General features: G+C 43.1%; 1 protein-coding gene across 1 annotated transcript in view; it reads left to right on the top strand.

Moving 5' to 3' along the window:
* Window positions 1-17,671, top strand: part of EFCAB7 (EF-hand calcium binding domain 7) — a 57,367-nt gene that overhangs the window by 6,789 nt on the left and 32,907 nt on the right. The window contains exons 3-6 of the mRNA XM_015416179.1: window positions 4,724-4,911; window positions 7,388-7,599; window positions 13,172-13,258; window positions 15,066-15,237. Coding sequence (XP_015271665.1) covers window positions 4,725-4,911; window positions 7,388-7,599; window positions 13,172-13,258; window positions 15,066-15,237 — 658 coding nt within the window. The 5' untranslated portion in view covers window position 4,724. The remainder of the gene's footprint in view (window positions 1-4,723; window positions 4,912-7,387; window positions 7,600-13,171; window positions 13,259-15,065; window positions 15,238-17,671) is intronic.

Genomic DNA, 17,671 nt, shown 5'->3' with positions numbered 1-17,671 from the left:
CCCAGCTCGTGTTGGATTGTGTCTAATTGTAAAAATAAAAAGGGTTGTGGCACATTAAAGACTAACAGATTTATTGAAGCACTAGGAATAAGGCCCATTTTGGAAATAAATACAACGAACTCTAGAAAGAGACTCTGGGAGAGTGCCCCGGCCTTGGGCACTCAGCGTCAATTTACTGTGGCAACCTCAGCAGGGTATAATGACACAGAGTCCACCATTTTATCCAGAGGAACTGATCTCTGCTACCTTAAGAGCAGTTGTAATTTTGAGTGATCTCCACCCCTCACCTGGACATTGGGAACAATTTCCCAGGAGGAAATGGCTGGTTTGGAGGGTGGAGTCTATGGCATTGTACCTGTCTGAGGTCCCACCCCTCCTCAAGCCCCACCCTCTCCAGGCTCCATCCCTCAAGTCTCCAGGAATTTTCCAACCTGGAGGTGGCAACTCTGTCTCCTTCCTAGCCAAGCATCAACCAGCCGTTACCTGCCCCTCACTCTTCAGCTTTCCATCTCCCCCCCATCTGCAGCCTCTACTGTGCTCTGAAGCCCTGACTGCTACTTCACATTGGCTGTCATGGGGGGCCATCTCAGCAGGGTATAAGGACGCAGAGTCCACCATTTTCTTCAGGGGAAATGATCTCTGCCATCTGAAGAGCAGTTGTAATTCTGAGTGATCTCCAGCCCTCATCTGGAGATTGGCAGCAATGTTTGTCCAGGACGAAAAGTACAATTTTTCTCTGCAATGGGGACCAAAGCAGCTTACATCATTCTCCTCTCCCCCTTTTGACTTGCAAATCAACCCTGTGAGGTAGGTTAGGCTGAAAGTCAGTGACTGGTCCAAAATCACCCACTCAGCTTCCACAGCAAGAACCTGGGTCTAGCAGACCCTGCTCTGAAGCACTGACTGCTACGCCTAGGGGAGCCAATCTCCAGCTGGAGCCTGAAGATCACCAGTTATCACAATTGAACTCCAGACAACAGATTCCCCCCCAGAGAAAATAACTGCTTTGGGGGGGTGGGCTCTATGGCATTCTATTCAGTTGAGGCCACTCCCTTCCCCCAAACCCTGGCTTCTGTAGACTCTACCATAAAATCTCAAGGGATTTCTCTACCTGAAACTGGCAACCCTAGTCAGGACTGGCCCCAATAAGTTTTCTCCCAAAGGCCAAAATAGGTGTAGAAAGGTCCCCCCCGCCTTTTACTGACAGATCTAAGCTTGGTTGCCTAGCAACAGGCCCTGAGGAGAAAGTAGGGTTGCCAGCTCTGAGTAGGGAAATACCAGAGATTTGGGGGGCACATCCTGTGGAGGGCAGCATTTGGGGATGGGAAGGCCTTAGCAGGATATAATGCCATAGGGTGTACCATCCAAAGCAGCCATTTTCCCCAGGGGAACTGATCTCTGTCATCTGGAGATCAATTGTAACAGTGGGAGATCTCCAGGTCCCACCTGGAGATTGGGAACCCTAGGAGAAAGTCAGCTGCACAGCAGGGGGTTGAAGAGAATGGTTTCACAGCTGCTGTCCCACCTCAGTAGCCAGCCAGCCATGGCGGAGCCAAGCAGGAGAGAGCCGTTTTCACAGTTTATTCTGACAGGAAAGTGGCCAAGCTGGCAGTGGGCTTGGGTTACGCTGAATGTCTGTGAGTGGTCTGAAATCACAGCTTTCGCAGCAAGAACCTGGGTCTGGCAGATCCTGCTCTGAAGAGCTAACTGCTGTGCCTAGGGTAGCCAACCTCCAGGTGGAGCCTGAAGATCACCGAGTATCACAACTGAACTCCAGACAACACATCTCTCCCCCCCCCTGGAGAAAATAACTGCTTTAGAGGGTGGGCTCTATGGCATTCTGTTCAGCTGAGGCCTCTCCCCTCCCCAAACTCTGGCTTCCTTAGATTGGCTTCCTTAGACACAGAATATCCAGGAATTTCCCAACTTGGAGCTGGCAACCCTAGTCAGGACTGGCCCCAATGAGTTCCTCAAACAGGCCTGGAAAGGGTTTCCTTCCTTTGTCTTTTAACTGACAGAACCAAGCTTGGTTGCCTGCCAACAGTCACTGAGGGAAAAGTTAGTCCCACAGAAGAGCCAAGTAGAAGAAGTGTCTTGGTCAGGAGAGACAGCCGTTTGCCATTCATTTTTACAGGGAACAGTGGCTGAAGTGGGAGTAGGTGGGGAAGAAGAGCAGACCCAACACCCAGCCAATGGCACACGAGTACTCTTGAGTGACGGCTGATGGGCCAATGGCTGATGGAGCGCATTGCACAGCCGATGGGAGAACTGGAAACCGCCGATACGCTAAGAGGATTATTATTTTGATAAGCTTTTGTAGGTAACTGATGATCTGACATCATCAGATGTATCAGTGGCTCTAGCCCACAAAAATGTATGTTTCAATAAGCGTATTAGTCTTTAAGTTGCCACTAAATTTTATTTCCCTGCACTGCAACAGACTAACACCCCAGTGGAATTTGTGTTTAATTCTATATTCCTACACCTGCCAGAATGTGTCTCAGAATCTACTGTAGTACCTGCGTTTCTGTGATTCAGGGGTTCATGAGCACACAAATTAATGTGGAATTCACTGAAGGCTTGAACACAAATGCATAAAACTGTTTTATGACTCAAATGTGTATCTTAAGGCAAAACTTTTGTTGATGGTGGTCAAAAATTCCAGTAAATTTAATCAAACCCCTAATTTCTTCTTAGTCAAATTCATTTCAAAAAATGAAAAGCCTGTTCTCATGACAGTCCAGCATGTGCTGTCTCCTTTGCCTATGGTCATGTGCATTTGCCAATCATGTGCAAAATTTGTCTTTCAGTATAAGTTAGTAGGTAATTTTTTTTAAATAAATGGCCTTTTCAGTGGTATGCCAAATGCTAAAGCTGGTAGCTGGCAGCAGATATCCACAACTGGTTGCACTTGAAGGAAAGTGAACTGTGCAAGATTTGGGGCAGGAGTAATTTTGAAATTATTTTATTTCCCCTATCCATGATACCTCAGATCCCCTAAATTCTTCCCTCTAAGGGTTCAAGTAAATGTGACAAATATCATACATTTTCATCCATCTATAACATGTAAATTGCAGGCTTTTGCAGCTTTAATATGCCTTGGGGACCTGTGGGGAAAAAAGAAGTGGTTAACCCTTCACCCTGTGCTCAGTTTCAATTATTGCAACCAGCTCTCCACTCTGCTTTAGCCTGTTTAAAAGATATGTCCTTTAAAAATACATCTTTTCCCCTTTAAACTGCTAATGAAGTGGTGGAGCCCAGTTTTGATGAGTGAATCTGAGTGGAGGTAGAGGATTTAACCTTTTCTCCCTTCTCTTCATGGCCCCCAATTAGCACCGACTGACAAAGAGATGTGTGATCTTTCTCATACCTGTTTTTTGTCAACTGGTTATTATGAAGGCAGCAAAGGGGACCCACCTGAAGACCAGGTTGGAGTTTCTGCAGGTTCAGAGGACTCCTTAAATATGCAGAACAATATTAGTTTGTCAATTAGATGAAAGAAGACCCCTTACTGTAAAATAGCCTGATGAGGACTGAGCATGCTCTTCCTTTAGCATATTGAGAGATAGTAAGAGTCAGAAAAAAGGGTAAAAAAAAACCCTAACGGGTATGATGAGAAAATTGACCCGCTGGAGCGTCTGAGAACTTGTAATATCTTTGAGGGGCATTTGGGGAATCTCCTGATACTTTATTATCCCCCTCTTCTGTGACTCCTTGCAGGTCCCCAATTTATACTGCATAACATCTATGCTGGCCTCTTCTAGAACTGTTAACAATATGCTACAAAATAGTATTTTGAATTTTGAAGTATTTAAGAAGAAACAACCTGGGTTTTGGCCACTGTATGACAGAGTGTTGGACTGGATGGGCTATTGGCATGATCCAGCATGGCTTCTCTTATGTCCTTAAGAATTGTTGGGTTTTATACCCTGTTTTCTCTACCTTAAGAAGCCTCAAAGCAGCTTAGAATTGCCTTCCCTTCCTCTTCCCACAATATTCACCTTGTGAGGTAGGTGGAGCTGAGAGAGTTCTGAGAGAACTGTGACTGGCCCAAGGTCACACAGCAGGCTTCATGGGGAGGAGTGGGGGATCAGACCCGATTCTCCAGATTTGAGTCCACCACTCTTAACCACTACAGCACGCTGGCTTTGACTGGGTGATTCTCAACATTTTCTTGGTGTCATAAACAGCCTTTCACTCATGAATTTGCGACTGCAATAAAATTTCCAGTTCCGACATATTTATTACCTATGTTGTTTCCCCCCCCAGTTGAACCCAAACAAATGATAACCAGAAACCAAGCTTGTCATTCTTTTGATCTGTTAAAAAATATCTTCACTATTTTGCATGCTAATTTAACAAACCACTCCTATATATACAACTATGATACATTATTTCATTTCATTGTCTGACGAAGTATTCATGCACACGAAAACTCACACCTTGAATAAAACTTGTTGGTCTTAAAGGTGCCATTGGACTCTAACTTTGTTCAATAAAATTCATTGTTACTTATGTCACTTAGTGCTTACTAGACATGTTATAAAATTTTCAGTCATGGATGCAGAAAAAGACATACCTGTAAACTTGTTTTAGAGTAGCAGAAATATAGCAAAAGCTCAGTGAACATTTTGTCAGATGGTACATTTGGACAGATGGTAATGAGATACTGAACTACGCAAATAAAAGAAGCAGGTTCTAAATATGTTTGCATTATTCACAGAATGGCCAGCGGTCAGAAGAGCAATGCGTCCTCCTGTAGTGAACAGGCAGCTGCTTCAGAAAGTTCTCAAGTGAAAAGGTCTCATAATTATGAAGAGGAAATATTTTATAGGAACTGCAGAGCAGCCTACTTAGCTATCTTTAAGAGCAGCTTAGAAAACATTAAATCAAAAGAACAACTGTGTTTAGGTAAGTGCTTTTGTTTAAAATGTATTAATTTTATTAAAACATTTTATCTTTGGTGTAGTGGTTAACAGTTTGGTGTAGTGGTTAAGTGAACTCTAATCTGGGGGAACTGGGTTTGATTCCCCACTCCTCCACTTGCAGCTGCTGGATGACCATGGGCAAGGCATAGTTCTGTCAGAGCTGTCCTTGAAAGAGCAGTTCTCTCAGAGCTCTCTGAGCCTCACCTACCTCACAGGGTGTCTGTTGTGGGGAGAGGAAGGGAAAGGAGTTTGTAAGCCACTCTGACTGATCAGAGAAGAAAGGAGTTTAGAAAGACTTATGGCTTTTTTCATTGTTTTCCTCTGCATGGCTTTAGGAGGGGAGGGGAGATACCCTGTTCTATTACTCCTCCAATGTCAATATGGGATGCTACCGCAAATCCAAGACCTTGTAAGCCTATGACTATTTATACAAAGAGTACAGCATGGTCACATGTGGAACACATGATGGTGTGCTGAGGGTACCATAAGGGACTTTAAATTTAAAAGAGGGGTTGAGTTTTAAATGTTGAAAACAATGCATTACATAACAATCTCCTAACTGTTGTTGCTGTTGTTTTGTTTAATTTCACTAATGTCATCAGCAAATCGACTGTGTCCTTTGTAATTCTCGTGAACATGTTCTTTTGGTACTCTGATGATTTCAGAATCAAAATTCCCTCAGAGTATCCTATAGTATATAAAATCTGTATTGACATTAGCTAATCTGGATTTTTAAAACAACTTGTGCAAACAGATGTTATTTCTCTTGTATGTGCTATTCTTTCATCTTTGTCTGTACATGATTTGAGCTCATGAGAAATGTTTGGCCATGTACTTTTTGTGGTGAGCTTAGGAAGGACAACTGAGAGTTCAAACTTCCAGTTTTTGTTTTTAGTCCAGGCCCATGTCAAAGCTTAAAGTTCCGTTCTAGCAAGGAATCAAATCACTAGAGAGTCATTACTTTTAGGATACTTCATTAATAACACAAACCCTGCTCTGTAATTCATGACCTGGTCCTTCACACTCTTGTTCATGTAAGTTGTATGTAACACAGGAACATGTCTCTATAGGCACTTAACAGAATTCTCATCTTTTAAAAGGAACATTTAAAGGGTAAGGTAAAGGAACCTCTTTTAAAAGTAGCCTGAAGGGACTACTTAGGGTTCCCAGCAAGTACTGATTTCCAGTAAGTATAAATAATACATCAAATGGGGAGAACTTTGTAATAATTTCAACACAGTTTTTTTTGTCTTTAAGAAAATGAATAATCTGTTCAAGAAAGATGCCAGGATGCCTGCCTAGAAAGCTAAACTACCCTTATAGCAAAAAATACCTTGCAGGCAGTTTCCACAATCCAGTCATCCATGCAACTACATTCACATGCCCACCTGGGCTTTTAGCCTTAATTATTTGAAGAGAAGCCTTCTGGCAAACCATTTTCAAAACTCGAAACAGAGTTTAAAAAGTAGTTAGTGCTTCAGCACTGGGGCTACTCTTCAAGGAAGACAAGTCAGAAATTCCCTTAGGCAACTGCAAGCCTTTACACATGCCAGAAGGAGTTTTCTGAATATTGTGACCAGTATTTTCATAGTTCAGTTTGAAATACAGGTAGCAGAGCTGCGATCTTGGGATGCAACACTTTTTTCATGTTCTGTGGCCAATATTGTTCTACTTTGTCCTGAAAGAACGTCTGCTAGAGATCAGCAGTTAAAAGTCTCCGTAATCATCTGCTTTCTTGACACCTTAGGATCAGGTTTTCCTATTGGAATATCTGTGTACTAAGGATTTATTCTGGTTTAAGATTATACATGGACTGAAATGTATAGGACATAGCTGATTGCAAATTCAGGTAGAATACAAGAATTGGATTTCAGAAGCAGAATTCAGAATCTTGGGCTCAGACTAGTCAAGGCAGTGTAAGGCCAACCAACCAATCTCCAGAGCAGTTCTGTACCATTTGCACAATTCAAACAGAAGCTGTTTGCCTTAGTGGGAAAATGTACCGATTAGAAATTAGGGGAAACTGTATGGCCGAAAGAGTTTTAAAAATCCTACCTGTCCTCTGTGGTCTTAGTCCCAATCAGAGTATGCATGACTACTATTTAGAATATGATAGAAATCTGTTCACAGGTTGTATGGTGTTTCAAGCATCTCATCTAGATCCCCACTTCCTTGAGAAAGTGAAGACTCTTGGGAGTGTAATAGAAGATAGACTTTTGCATCAAAAACTGCTAGCTCAGGCCTCATTGTATAAGTATTTGCTATTAAATGCTCCTGGCATTGCACTGATGGGTTCTTGGCTAGCTCACAGCATAGATAAAGGGGTTTTTTTTAAAAAAAAAAACCCAACTGAAATAGGAATTTAATTATATATTTAAATACTGTTTTGAGAAAATCTTATGGATATATGTGCATTCTGTCAGTGTCAGTAACCACTAATATTTTATTATATTGTGCAGTACTTCAGCAAGCAGGAAGAAATCCTTCTTGGCAGACAGTTAATAAATACTGGACATTCCAAACCACCTCACTGAATTTTGATGATTTTTGTTTCATTTTGAAAAAAGAACCCCCTGTTCAGAAAACAGAGCTACTAAAAACCTTTGCAAAAATGGATGCAAATAATGATGGCTATATCTTGCATGGCGAACTTCGTAATGTTCTTACAACAGTAAGTGTCCTAGTGGATAATTAGAAATCTCAATTGGTATAATTTGCGAACACCTGTGAAACTTGAAGAATGAGGTCTTTAAATGTCATAGTACATGGTTAACACTAGTAATAATCATGCTCCATCAAGATTGTTTAATTTGCTGACATCTGTGAACATAAGAGAAGCCAATGTTGGATCAGGCTAACACTCTGTCACACAGTGGCCAAAAATACCAGGTGTTATCAGGAGGTCCATCAGTGGGGCCAGGACACTAGAAGCCTTCCCACTGTCCCTGTGCGCCCCCCTCCCAAGCACCAAGAATACAGTGCATCACTTGCCCCAGACTGAGAGTTCCTATCTATACCTTGTGGTTAATAGCCACTGATGGACCTCTGCTCCATATGTTTATCTAATTCCCTCTTGAAGCCATCCATGCTTGTAACCACCACCAGTTCCTGTGTCAGTGAATTCCATGTGTTAATCACTCTGGGTGAAGAAGTACTTCCTTTTATCTGTTCTAACCCAACTGCTCAGCAGTTTCATTGAGTGCTCACAGCATAGGTCTGTGGTATAAGTCTGTGGTAGAACTTCAAAACGATTTGTAAACCTAAGTGATGCAAACCTAAGTGATGTTGGTAGCTATATCAACAACCCAGCTGGCTATAAAATCCTGCTACTAAATGCCAGATCCGTCACAGGAAAAACAGCAGCCATCTAGGATTTAATCCTGGATGACAGAGCTGACCTGGCATGTATCAGTTTGATACCAGTTTGGTGTAGTGGTTAAGTGCACGGACTCTAATCTGGGAGAGCCAGGTTTGATTCCCCACTCCTCCACTTGCACCTGGCTGGATGACCTTGGGCAAGCCATAGCTCTGATAAGAGCTGTTCTTGAAAAAGAGCAATTTCTGTCAAGAGCTCTGTCAGCCCCACCTACCTCACAGGGAGTCTGTTGTGGGGAGGGGAAGGGAAAGGAGTTTGTAAGCCGCTCTGAGACATCTTTGGGTAGTGAAGGGTGGGGCATAAATCCAATCTCTTCTTCTTTTTCACTGAGACTTGGCTAGGAGAGGAGGGAGGGGTTAACCACTCAATTATGCCCTCCAGAGTACTCAGTGATACATCAGCATAGGTCTGGTCGGTGGGGAGGCAGTGTTACTGTATCCCATAAGGATTCTATCCCCCAGCACACTGCCCCATTCCTACTGGTTTTGAGGCTTTGTACCTAAAGTTGGGATTGAGAGATAAGACTGAAATTCTGTCAGTGTACCTCCCACCTTGTCTTCCTACCTGACTTGACACAGCTGGTCTCAGGGATGGTGTTGAGGACTCCTAGGCTGGTTGTCCTGGGGGACTTCAACATTCAAGCTGAGGCTGTCTTGTCAGGAGCTGCTCAGGTCTTCATGGCCTCCATGACAGCAATGGGCGTATCTCAGGTAATAACTGGTCATACACATTGTGCAGGTACACTCTTGTTCTGAAATTTTGTTCTGGGTGGGAGGACTGTGATCTGAGGGAGGAGGAATTGATAATGGTTCCTTTGTTATGGACAGATTGCTACCTGCTTGGATTTGGCCTTACAGGGATACTAAAACTCTACAGGGAGGAGGATCTATTAAGTTGATCCGCTCCCAGAGCCAGATGAATCCAGAAGGCTTTTTGATGGCCCTAGGGGATTTTCCTATTGATATGGTTTGTGCTCCTGTTGATGCCCTGGCTGACCTCTGGAATGAGGAAATGACCCAAGCAGTTGACAGTGTTGGTCCCAGGTGTCCTCTCTCAGATATTAGAGCCCAAGTAGCCCCTTGGTTTACTGAGGGGCTGCAGGTGATGAAAATACAAGGGAGATGGCTAGAGTGACAGTGGAGGAAGACTCAGGCTCAATCTGATAAGATATGGGCAAAAGCTCATTTTAAAGCATACTCTGAGGTAATGATGGTGGCAAAGAAACAACACTTTTGCATCTGCATAGTGTAGGCCAGTGGAACTGTTCTAGGTGGTTAAAGGCCTGTTGAGATCTGGCTTGCAGGAGGAGGTGGACTGCTTGGTGGCTCACCATGATTGTTTTGCTCATTTTGCAGATAAAATCTCTCCCACCCATTCCAACTTGGACCCTATGTTAGTGACAGTGTTGGATGGTGCCAGGGTGCCTTCTTGTTCAGTCGTGTGAGATATATTTTGGCTTATTCAGTCAAAGGATGTGGACTGAATCCTTGGAATTTTCAGGCCTATCACTTGCTTGTATGACCCTTGCCCTTCCTGGCTGCTTAAATCTTCCTGGGATGGGGGACTGGTTTACTGGGTTTGAGGGACAGTTACTGCTTCCTTAAGAGCGGGGGTGGTCAGCCTAGCCTTTAAACAGGCTGTGGTGCATCCACTTCTAAAGAAGCCTACCCTTGAAGTGGGAGATTTCAATAATTATTGGCCAATTTCAGATGTTCCATTTTTGAGTAAGGTGATTGAATGGGTGGTGGCTGGACAACTTCAAGCATTCCTGGATGACATCTCCAATCTCATTTCAGGCCCAGTAATGGAACTGAAACAGCCTTGATCACCCTGGTGGATGACCTGCACCAGGAAATGGACAAAGGGGGTGCAACTCTGTTGATTCTTCTAGACCTCTCAATTGCTTTTGATACCATCAATCAGGGTATCTTTTGGGGCTTTTCTGAGTTGAGACTGCGGTGAAACATCTCTCGCAGGCAGTCGCAGACGCACGTCGAGGAGGAGCCAGAGGCGAGGTCCCCCTTATGGGGACTCACTCGGGGCCCACGCCTACCCGCCCAGCCTCCTTGGGAGGCACTTTGTGCGCCGCTTTGCGCGCTCTCCCTTTGGCACTGGGCACGTCAGCTCGCTTTGAGCCAGGGGACACCCCTGAAGAGAGTCTCGGGAGCTGCAGGTTGGCCCCGCCTTGAATTTGGCGGGAAGGAAAGCAGCACTCGCAAATTGGGCGCTGTGGGGCTGGGGCCGGGTGGCTTCCTTCGCAGCCGGTGGGCGGGGCTTCTGGGGAAATTTCGGGGGAGGCGCAAGCCCCTCAGCCCCCCCGCAGATTACGCCGGTGGGTTATGGATTGAAACAGCCTTGGTTGCACTGGAGGATGACTTGTGCCAGGAAATGGATAGAGGGAGTGCGACTATTGATTCTCTTGGACCTTTCAGCAACAGAGCCAATTTGGTGTAGTGGTTAAGTGCGCAAACTCTAATCTGGGAGAACCAGGTTTGATTCCCCACTCCTCCACTTGCACCTGGCTGGATGACCTTGGGCAAGCCGTAGCTCTGATAAGAGCTGTCCTAGAAAAAGAGCAGTTTCTGTCAGAGCTCTCTCAGCCCCACCTACCTCACAGGGTGTCTGTGGTGGGGAGGGGAAGGGAAAGGAGTTTTTAAGCCGCTCTGAGACACCTTTGGGTAGTGAAGGGCGGGGTATAAATCCAATCTCCTCTTCTTCTTTTGATACCATTGTTCATGGTATTCTTCTGAACTGCCTATCTGGATTGAGATTGGGGGGCACCATTCTGTGATGGTTACTGTCCTACCTGGAGGGTAGATTCCAAAAGACGGTGTTGGAGGACTGCTGTTCAGTTCAGCCCCTTGGCCTTTGGCCTGTGGGGTCCCTCAAGGTTCAATCTTGTCCCCTATACTCTTTAACATCTACATGAAACCGCTGGATGTGGTCGTCATCTGGAGATCTGGGCTGGGTTGTCACCAGTATGTGGATGACACTGGGCTCTATCTCGCACTTTTAGCTGATCCCAGAGAGTCTGTAGAAACTCTGGACTGCCTGGAGGAAGTTTTGGAACAGATGTGACCTAGTTAATTGAAATGTAATGCCAACAAGACAGAAGTGCTACTGGTAGTCTGACCCAGGATTTAAGATGTCAGCCATTCTGGATGGGGTTCTACTCCCCTTGAAGAAACAGGTCCATAGTCTGGGAGTGCTCTCGGACCCAGGCCTACTGCAGGTGACTGCTGTGGCCATGAGTGCCTTTTACCACATTCGACTAATTAGCCAGTGACCTTTTCTGGGAGAGAAGATCTTGCCACTGTGGTACATGCCCTGGTGACATTGAGATTAGAGTACTGCAATGTGCTGGACATGGGGCTGCCCTTGAAAAGTGTTTAGAAACTTCAATTGGTGCAGAACACTGCAGCCAGTATGTTGACTGGAGTGGGTCATACAAACCATATGACTCCAGTTTTGGCCCATCTATACAGATTTCCAGTTTGTTTCCAGGCACAATTCAAGGTGCTGGTCTTGACCTTCAAAGTCCTGTATGATTTGGGACCAACATACCTGAAGGACCGAATCCATTCTAAACCCACCCTGCTTTGGGTGCTCCAGCCTTCTGTGATCTCTTGGGTGGCAACCCAGGAGAGGGCCTTCTTGGTCATAGTAGCAAAGCTCTGGAACTCTCTCTCCATGGATATTTGTCTGTGCCTTTCTGTTGCTGTCATTGGCCAGCAGGTGAAGACTTCTTGGTTTAATTTGGCATTCCCTCAATGATTCCTCCTTCCTAACCAGTTTTTATGCTTTGTTATGTTATGTATGTATTTTAATTCTGTTTTTAACTCTTTTAGGCCGAGTTCAGACTGGCAGTTTGCCCCGATATAGGCGCATGTGAGGAACGCTTCACAAGCGGATTAAAGGGGCGGTTCACGCAGGCACATCTGTCTGGCATTCCCCACCCATACTCAACCCGTGTTGTAGCGCTTCGCTCCCGGGTTTAAAAGATACTTGGTGAAAGTGGTAGCAAACTGTGGAGAGCCCATTTATCCCACTTCATTCCACTTCCCGGAAGTGTGAATGCTAACCGCTAAAAGCCGGGAACAGCCCGCGTTAATAATGTGCACCACCTGTTGACGCTGACTGACCTCCTAGCCTCACTCTGGTACCAGGAAGGGGGTAGTGATGTCGCTGGATGTGCCTATGGCCCACAGTGGCCAGATCCTGCCCTATTTGCCGCTGCGTCTAGGCATCTGCCGCGCGGAAAATGCAGCTTACAGCCGCGCCTCCGGACCAACTGTGTGAATGCTCTTTCGCGCCTCCTCCCAGTATGCTCCTGCATCAGTCCGCAGAGTGTGACTGGGAAAACCCGAAACAGTTTGTTCCAGCTCTTTTTTGCAACGACTCCCTCCCACTTCAAACTGCCAGTCTGAACTCAGCCTTAGATTGTTTTAATGATATCTGTTTGAGAAGGGGGTTGATTTTAATGGTTTTGTAATGTAATTTTTTGTGTATGTTTTAAATTATTAGCTGCCTTGACTGCCCTTGTGAGGACAGAAGGCAGGATATACATGCTGTAAATAATGATTTATAAATTAAATATACAAGAGGTGGATCTATGAGAATGTTCAGAGGGATGAAATCTACCCCTCAACTGGTCCTTTTCCCCATACGGTCTCTGCTTTCCCTCCCCCTCACAGCTCTGGCAGTTTCTCCCCTTTCCCTGCTTTTAGCCCACTTCTGCTCCATTTTTATTTCTACCTTTTAATATGTACTCTGGGGCAGTATTAGAAGGAGTAGTAACGGCTATTTTTTCTGCATGATTAAATAATATGATGCTCTTCCTTTATTAACAACTAGCATTGTTTTGCAGAAAGGTGAAAAAATGACTCTTGATGAAGTTAATACAATCACTGAGTTGACTGAAGTGAACAACGATGGCAAGTTTTACTATTACAAGGTATAACAAAACAAAATGACAGTGTTTGACTTGATACTGGTCTAGTCAGTACACGGTTTCTGTCTACTTAGATGGATTGGTAGAGACCCACTACTAATGTTTTTCAGTAGATGGTTACTGAAGTAGACAGAAGAGTCCCAATACTTGCGTTTTTCAGGAGTCAAGTGGTGAGACAGAATGAATTAGAATAATTTGGTTCTTAAGGGCCTAACAAAATTGATCCACTTCCATGGTGTCAGAGTTCATTGGTAATCTTCTGTGTAATCCTTATACAAATGGCAGTTTAGAATGGTATAGTAGTGAAAAGATCTGATAATCACAGGGTGCAGGGGTGACATGCATTCAGTAATGAGAGAGTGGAATGGTAAAGCTGTAACAACGAACCATGAGGCCTATACTAACCATCCATTGGTTTGTGAACCATACACAACAAACCATATTTTGTGGTTCTTGCCTCCTCACACACCAGAATTCTAAACTGGACAGTCTTACTCTTCCATTTGCCAACTAGCTTTGTGCTTCCATTTAACTGTATGGCGTAATAAATATGCTAGTGTGCACTATTCTTACAGTAGCAGAACAATGAACAAATTTCCAAACTGTGTTTTGCAAACTAATTTCAAATAGGAGATTCTGATTTGGCATGCATGGTCAAATTGTAATTTGAAGCTTCAGGCATAAAGAAAAACCATGTTCAACCAAACTGTGGATTGTAAACCATAGTTTGTTGTGCCGTTGTCAGCCACTGACAGACAGATCTTGAACAGGACTGTCTAGTCAGGTTCTGACAACGTAAAGATTACAATCTTGACGTATGTTCATTAGTGTGTTAATGTGGGAGGCATTTATAAATATCTTAGTATGTGCTCAGTAATACTACAGTACATATATTTAAAAGATTCAGTATATTTAACATTTAGGGATAATCCTATGGGGACTAGCGCAGAGTACTATCCCCGAAAAAGCAGCATTCCATCAAGTCCGTTGTGAATTTTTGAGGCCAAGTTTGGTGATGTACAAACATAAGAATGCCCTTTTATAAACAGCCATGAGAATGGTAGAGTGTTCAGTCTCAATGCTTAAGGGCATTCCTTACAATTTTTTTAGTGTACAGTCAGTGCAATCTTATGCAGTCACATCCTTCTAAGTCCCTTGAAGTCTTGGGAGGGCATAACTCTGCTTAGGACTGCACAATCAGTTCAGTGTCAAGATACTGGGTTGGATCTAGCCAGCTTTTTTGTTCAGTCTTAGCTGATTTCCCTCTTTTCCAACATGGTTTTTGTCCATGCAGGTCCTATGATCCCCAACATAGTCCTTTTGGTGGTCAAAGGGAATCCCTCCTTTTTTCACAAGAGGAAAAGTTGGTTGGATCCAACCCACTATCTTTCTGAGTGTAGATACCAGAGGTACAATATTATGTTTGAATTAAAAAGATGGTCAGTTTTATTTTACTTTTCACCTAGCATTATCAGTGATTATATTAGTTGTTGAAGATTCCCAACTAGATTAATAGAATATAATAACACTCCATTGAATTCAGACATAAAAAACCACTATGCCCACAAATGTCTGTTCTAGACAATAAATAATATCTTAGGTTGTTTAATCTTTTAAAATTTCTCTCCGTTCTGTGAATCATAGCTCCATTTTATTGTGTCACTTGAGAGTGGTCAGTGTGATTTATGAAAATAAAATAAGGATTGCTTCTCTGGGGAAATATTCTTTGCTTTTCTTTGCTTAGAACTGCATGTGTTTACTTTTCTTCCAAAATGCTTGGGAAACCTAGAGGTTATTTTATTGTTTACAGTTTTGTAAGTCGTATATGGCAACCAATGAACAATGTTTGAAGAATGCAGTAGAGAAACTGGAGGTTGACAGTAAACTGAAGTGCCAGCAGTTTGGAAATCAAATTGAGATATCACCAGATTCAAAACCAAAAACTGAAAGAAAAACAGAAACCACACCAGCACTAAAAGGAGGTATTTACTTTTCAAGCAGGGAAGTTCTATTCCTTGAGTTTTCTGATCCCCACGCCTCATAATGCTTTGGATACAGTAGCTTTTTTCCTTCCTAAAACGTGTGCACATCTGTTTCATTAAGAATTTTACTTTATCTGTGCTAGAAATGTCTCTTTAGTATTTCCAGGGTTCTTCAAAGCAGTTTGGCTCTATCTCTCAGCTTCGTTTTTTACATTAATATTAATGGATTTATGCATGACCATATCCAGTGGCAAAAGAGGTGAGTGAGCATAAAGTATAACATACCACCAGCCTGTCTATCTGGAGCCAAAGATATTTTTGGTCATGATGCAACCAGTGTAAAGCATTTTTAAATCCCATTGATCTCAGAGGGAGAGATTTAAATGTGTGCTTGACACTCATTGAAATCAAAGGAATTCAAAACTTTCATTTTGGCTAGATAATGGCTGCTGTTTGCATGGTCAGTGTTGCTCACCTACTTCAATAGTGTAATTGCAACTAAGATGAGCTAATGAAATGTGGGAGCATGTAAGTAGACTGTTTGATTACTTATTCTAAAGCAAATATAATTATGGCACTGGAAAAGTATTAAAGAAAATAAATTAAAGTAATATGGATGAAGGGCAGGGGCTGTGGCTAAGTGGTAGAGCATCTGCTTGGCCTGTAGAAGGTCCCAGGTTCAATCCCTGGCATCTCCAGTTTTTTTTAAAAAAAGGATCTGGTAGTAGTGGTGTGAAAGACCTCTCTGCCTGAAACTCTGAAGAGCTGCTGCCAGTCTGAGTAGGCTGAACTTTGATGGACCAAGGATCTGATTCAGTATAAGGCAGCTTTATGTGTGTTCAAGTGGAGTTTTAGAAAGGCCAGAAGAATTTATCTTGGAAAAGGTAACTTCTTCAGTAATGTCTTGAGGGCCCTAGCTAAATCACCTTCCATGAAAGTTCTGCAGAATATGAAAATTTTCATAATCTTTCAGAAGATAAACTCATTCACTATAATATAGTTGTGTATCTGAACAGAAACCTAGCTCCTATATAGTAAATGATTGCTTCACTTTATCTGAAAACATGCAGAAGGCATGTTGGGATATAGTGGATGAATTGCTTGCTGTTCCTGTGGTTTCTGTTTTATTCCATTCCTCCCAGTTTCTCAAAGATTTCTATAATCATTCTGCCTCTAAGTAGTTGTTACAATATCATCTGCACAATTTGCACACATTAAAAGTAACCACACATGTGGTGAGAACTGAAATGGTGCCTAGTTATCATAAAACATGGGGCAGAATCCAGGGGAAATTTTTGAAGTGAGGATCCTTCATCTTAATATAACTTAGCACAGTATCAGATAACACTGCATTGATAGGGTTGCCAACTCTGGGTTGGGAAATTCCTGGAGGTTTAGTCATGGAGCTTGGAAAAGGAGGGGAGGGATCTCAGCAGGCTATAATGCCACAGTGTCCACTCTAAAAGAACCACTTCCTCCAGGGAAACTGATCTGTGTTGCCTGGAGATTTTTATTTATTAATTAATTAATTTTTACCCCCGCCCTCCCCACCGAGGCAGGCTCAGGGCAGCTTACATAAAAGTAAATACATAAATAACAATTAAATTACCAAAAAAACATCTAAAAACAGTTCATTATAAAACAGTACAGTATCATAAAGTGCTAGCAATGTTGATTTAAATTCATAGCGATGGCAGTACCATATAAGAGCATTCAATAGATTATCTAGATGTTCAGCTCACTGATCTTTCCCAGATATAATTGGCAGGCACAGGCTGTCAATAGCAAGCCAAGGGCCAGGGCTCTATAAATTTCAGTTGTTATTGTTGGTAATGGTAATCAGTTTTAATTTCAGGAGATCTGCAGCCAACACCTGGAAGTTGGCAACCACATGTATTGATCTGGTGTGGATTCTATGCTGTTTGAGATTTTTTAGGTTGGATGGGTTCTCTGATGTATGGATGCAAATGCCACTCAGTCAGTAGCTGCAGGCCAGAGGTTCATTACAAGTGGACTTGACAGGTTTAGTACAAACTAGAATAGGTTCTAACCTGCCCAATTGAAGAAACAAATTTATTATCTGGTCGCTCTTAGTTCTTTTACTAGTTTGAATAACCAGTGATCTGAATACTATTTAGTCTTCTCTCTGTGTCAAGCTCAGGCCTCGCTTGTCATAGAATGTTGTCTAGCCAAACTCATACTCTGTTGCATTAGGGGTTAACTACTTTCTCAGTTATGCTTATTTCACTATTTTCGTCTATAGGTATTCCAGGATTCACTGCTGTTTATCTTCTCTGCTAGGAAAGGGGGGAGTGTGTGTGAATGTCTGCTTAAGCTTGAATAATGCCAGCTTGTAGCAGTCTGTGAGACCCTGGGAAGTGTATGATCTCAGTGTCCAACATGACCTTGTAGCACGGGGAGCTTCTAGATAATG

Source organism: Gekko japonicus, unplaced genomic scaffold (assembly GCF_001447785.1).
Source record: "Gekko japonicus isolate JY-2015 unplaced genomic scaffold, Gekko_japonicus_V1.1 scaffold479, whole genome shotgun sequence".
Taxonomy (NCBI): domain Eukaryota; kingdom Metazoa; phylum Chordata; class Lepidosauria; order Squamata; family Gekkonidae; genus Gekko; species Gekko japonicus.
This window is presented reverse-complemented; position numbering and strand designations above follow the sequence as displayed.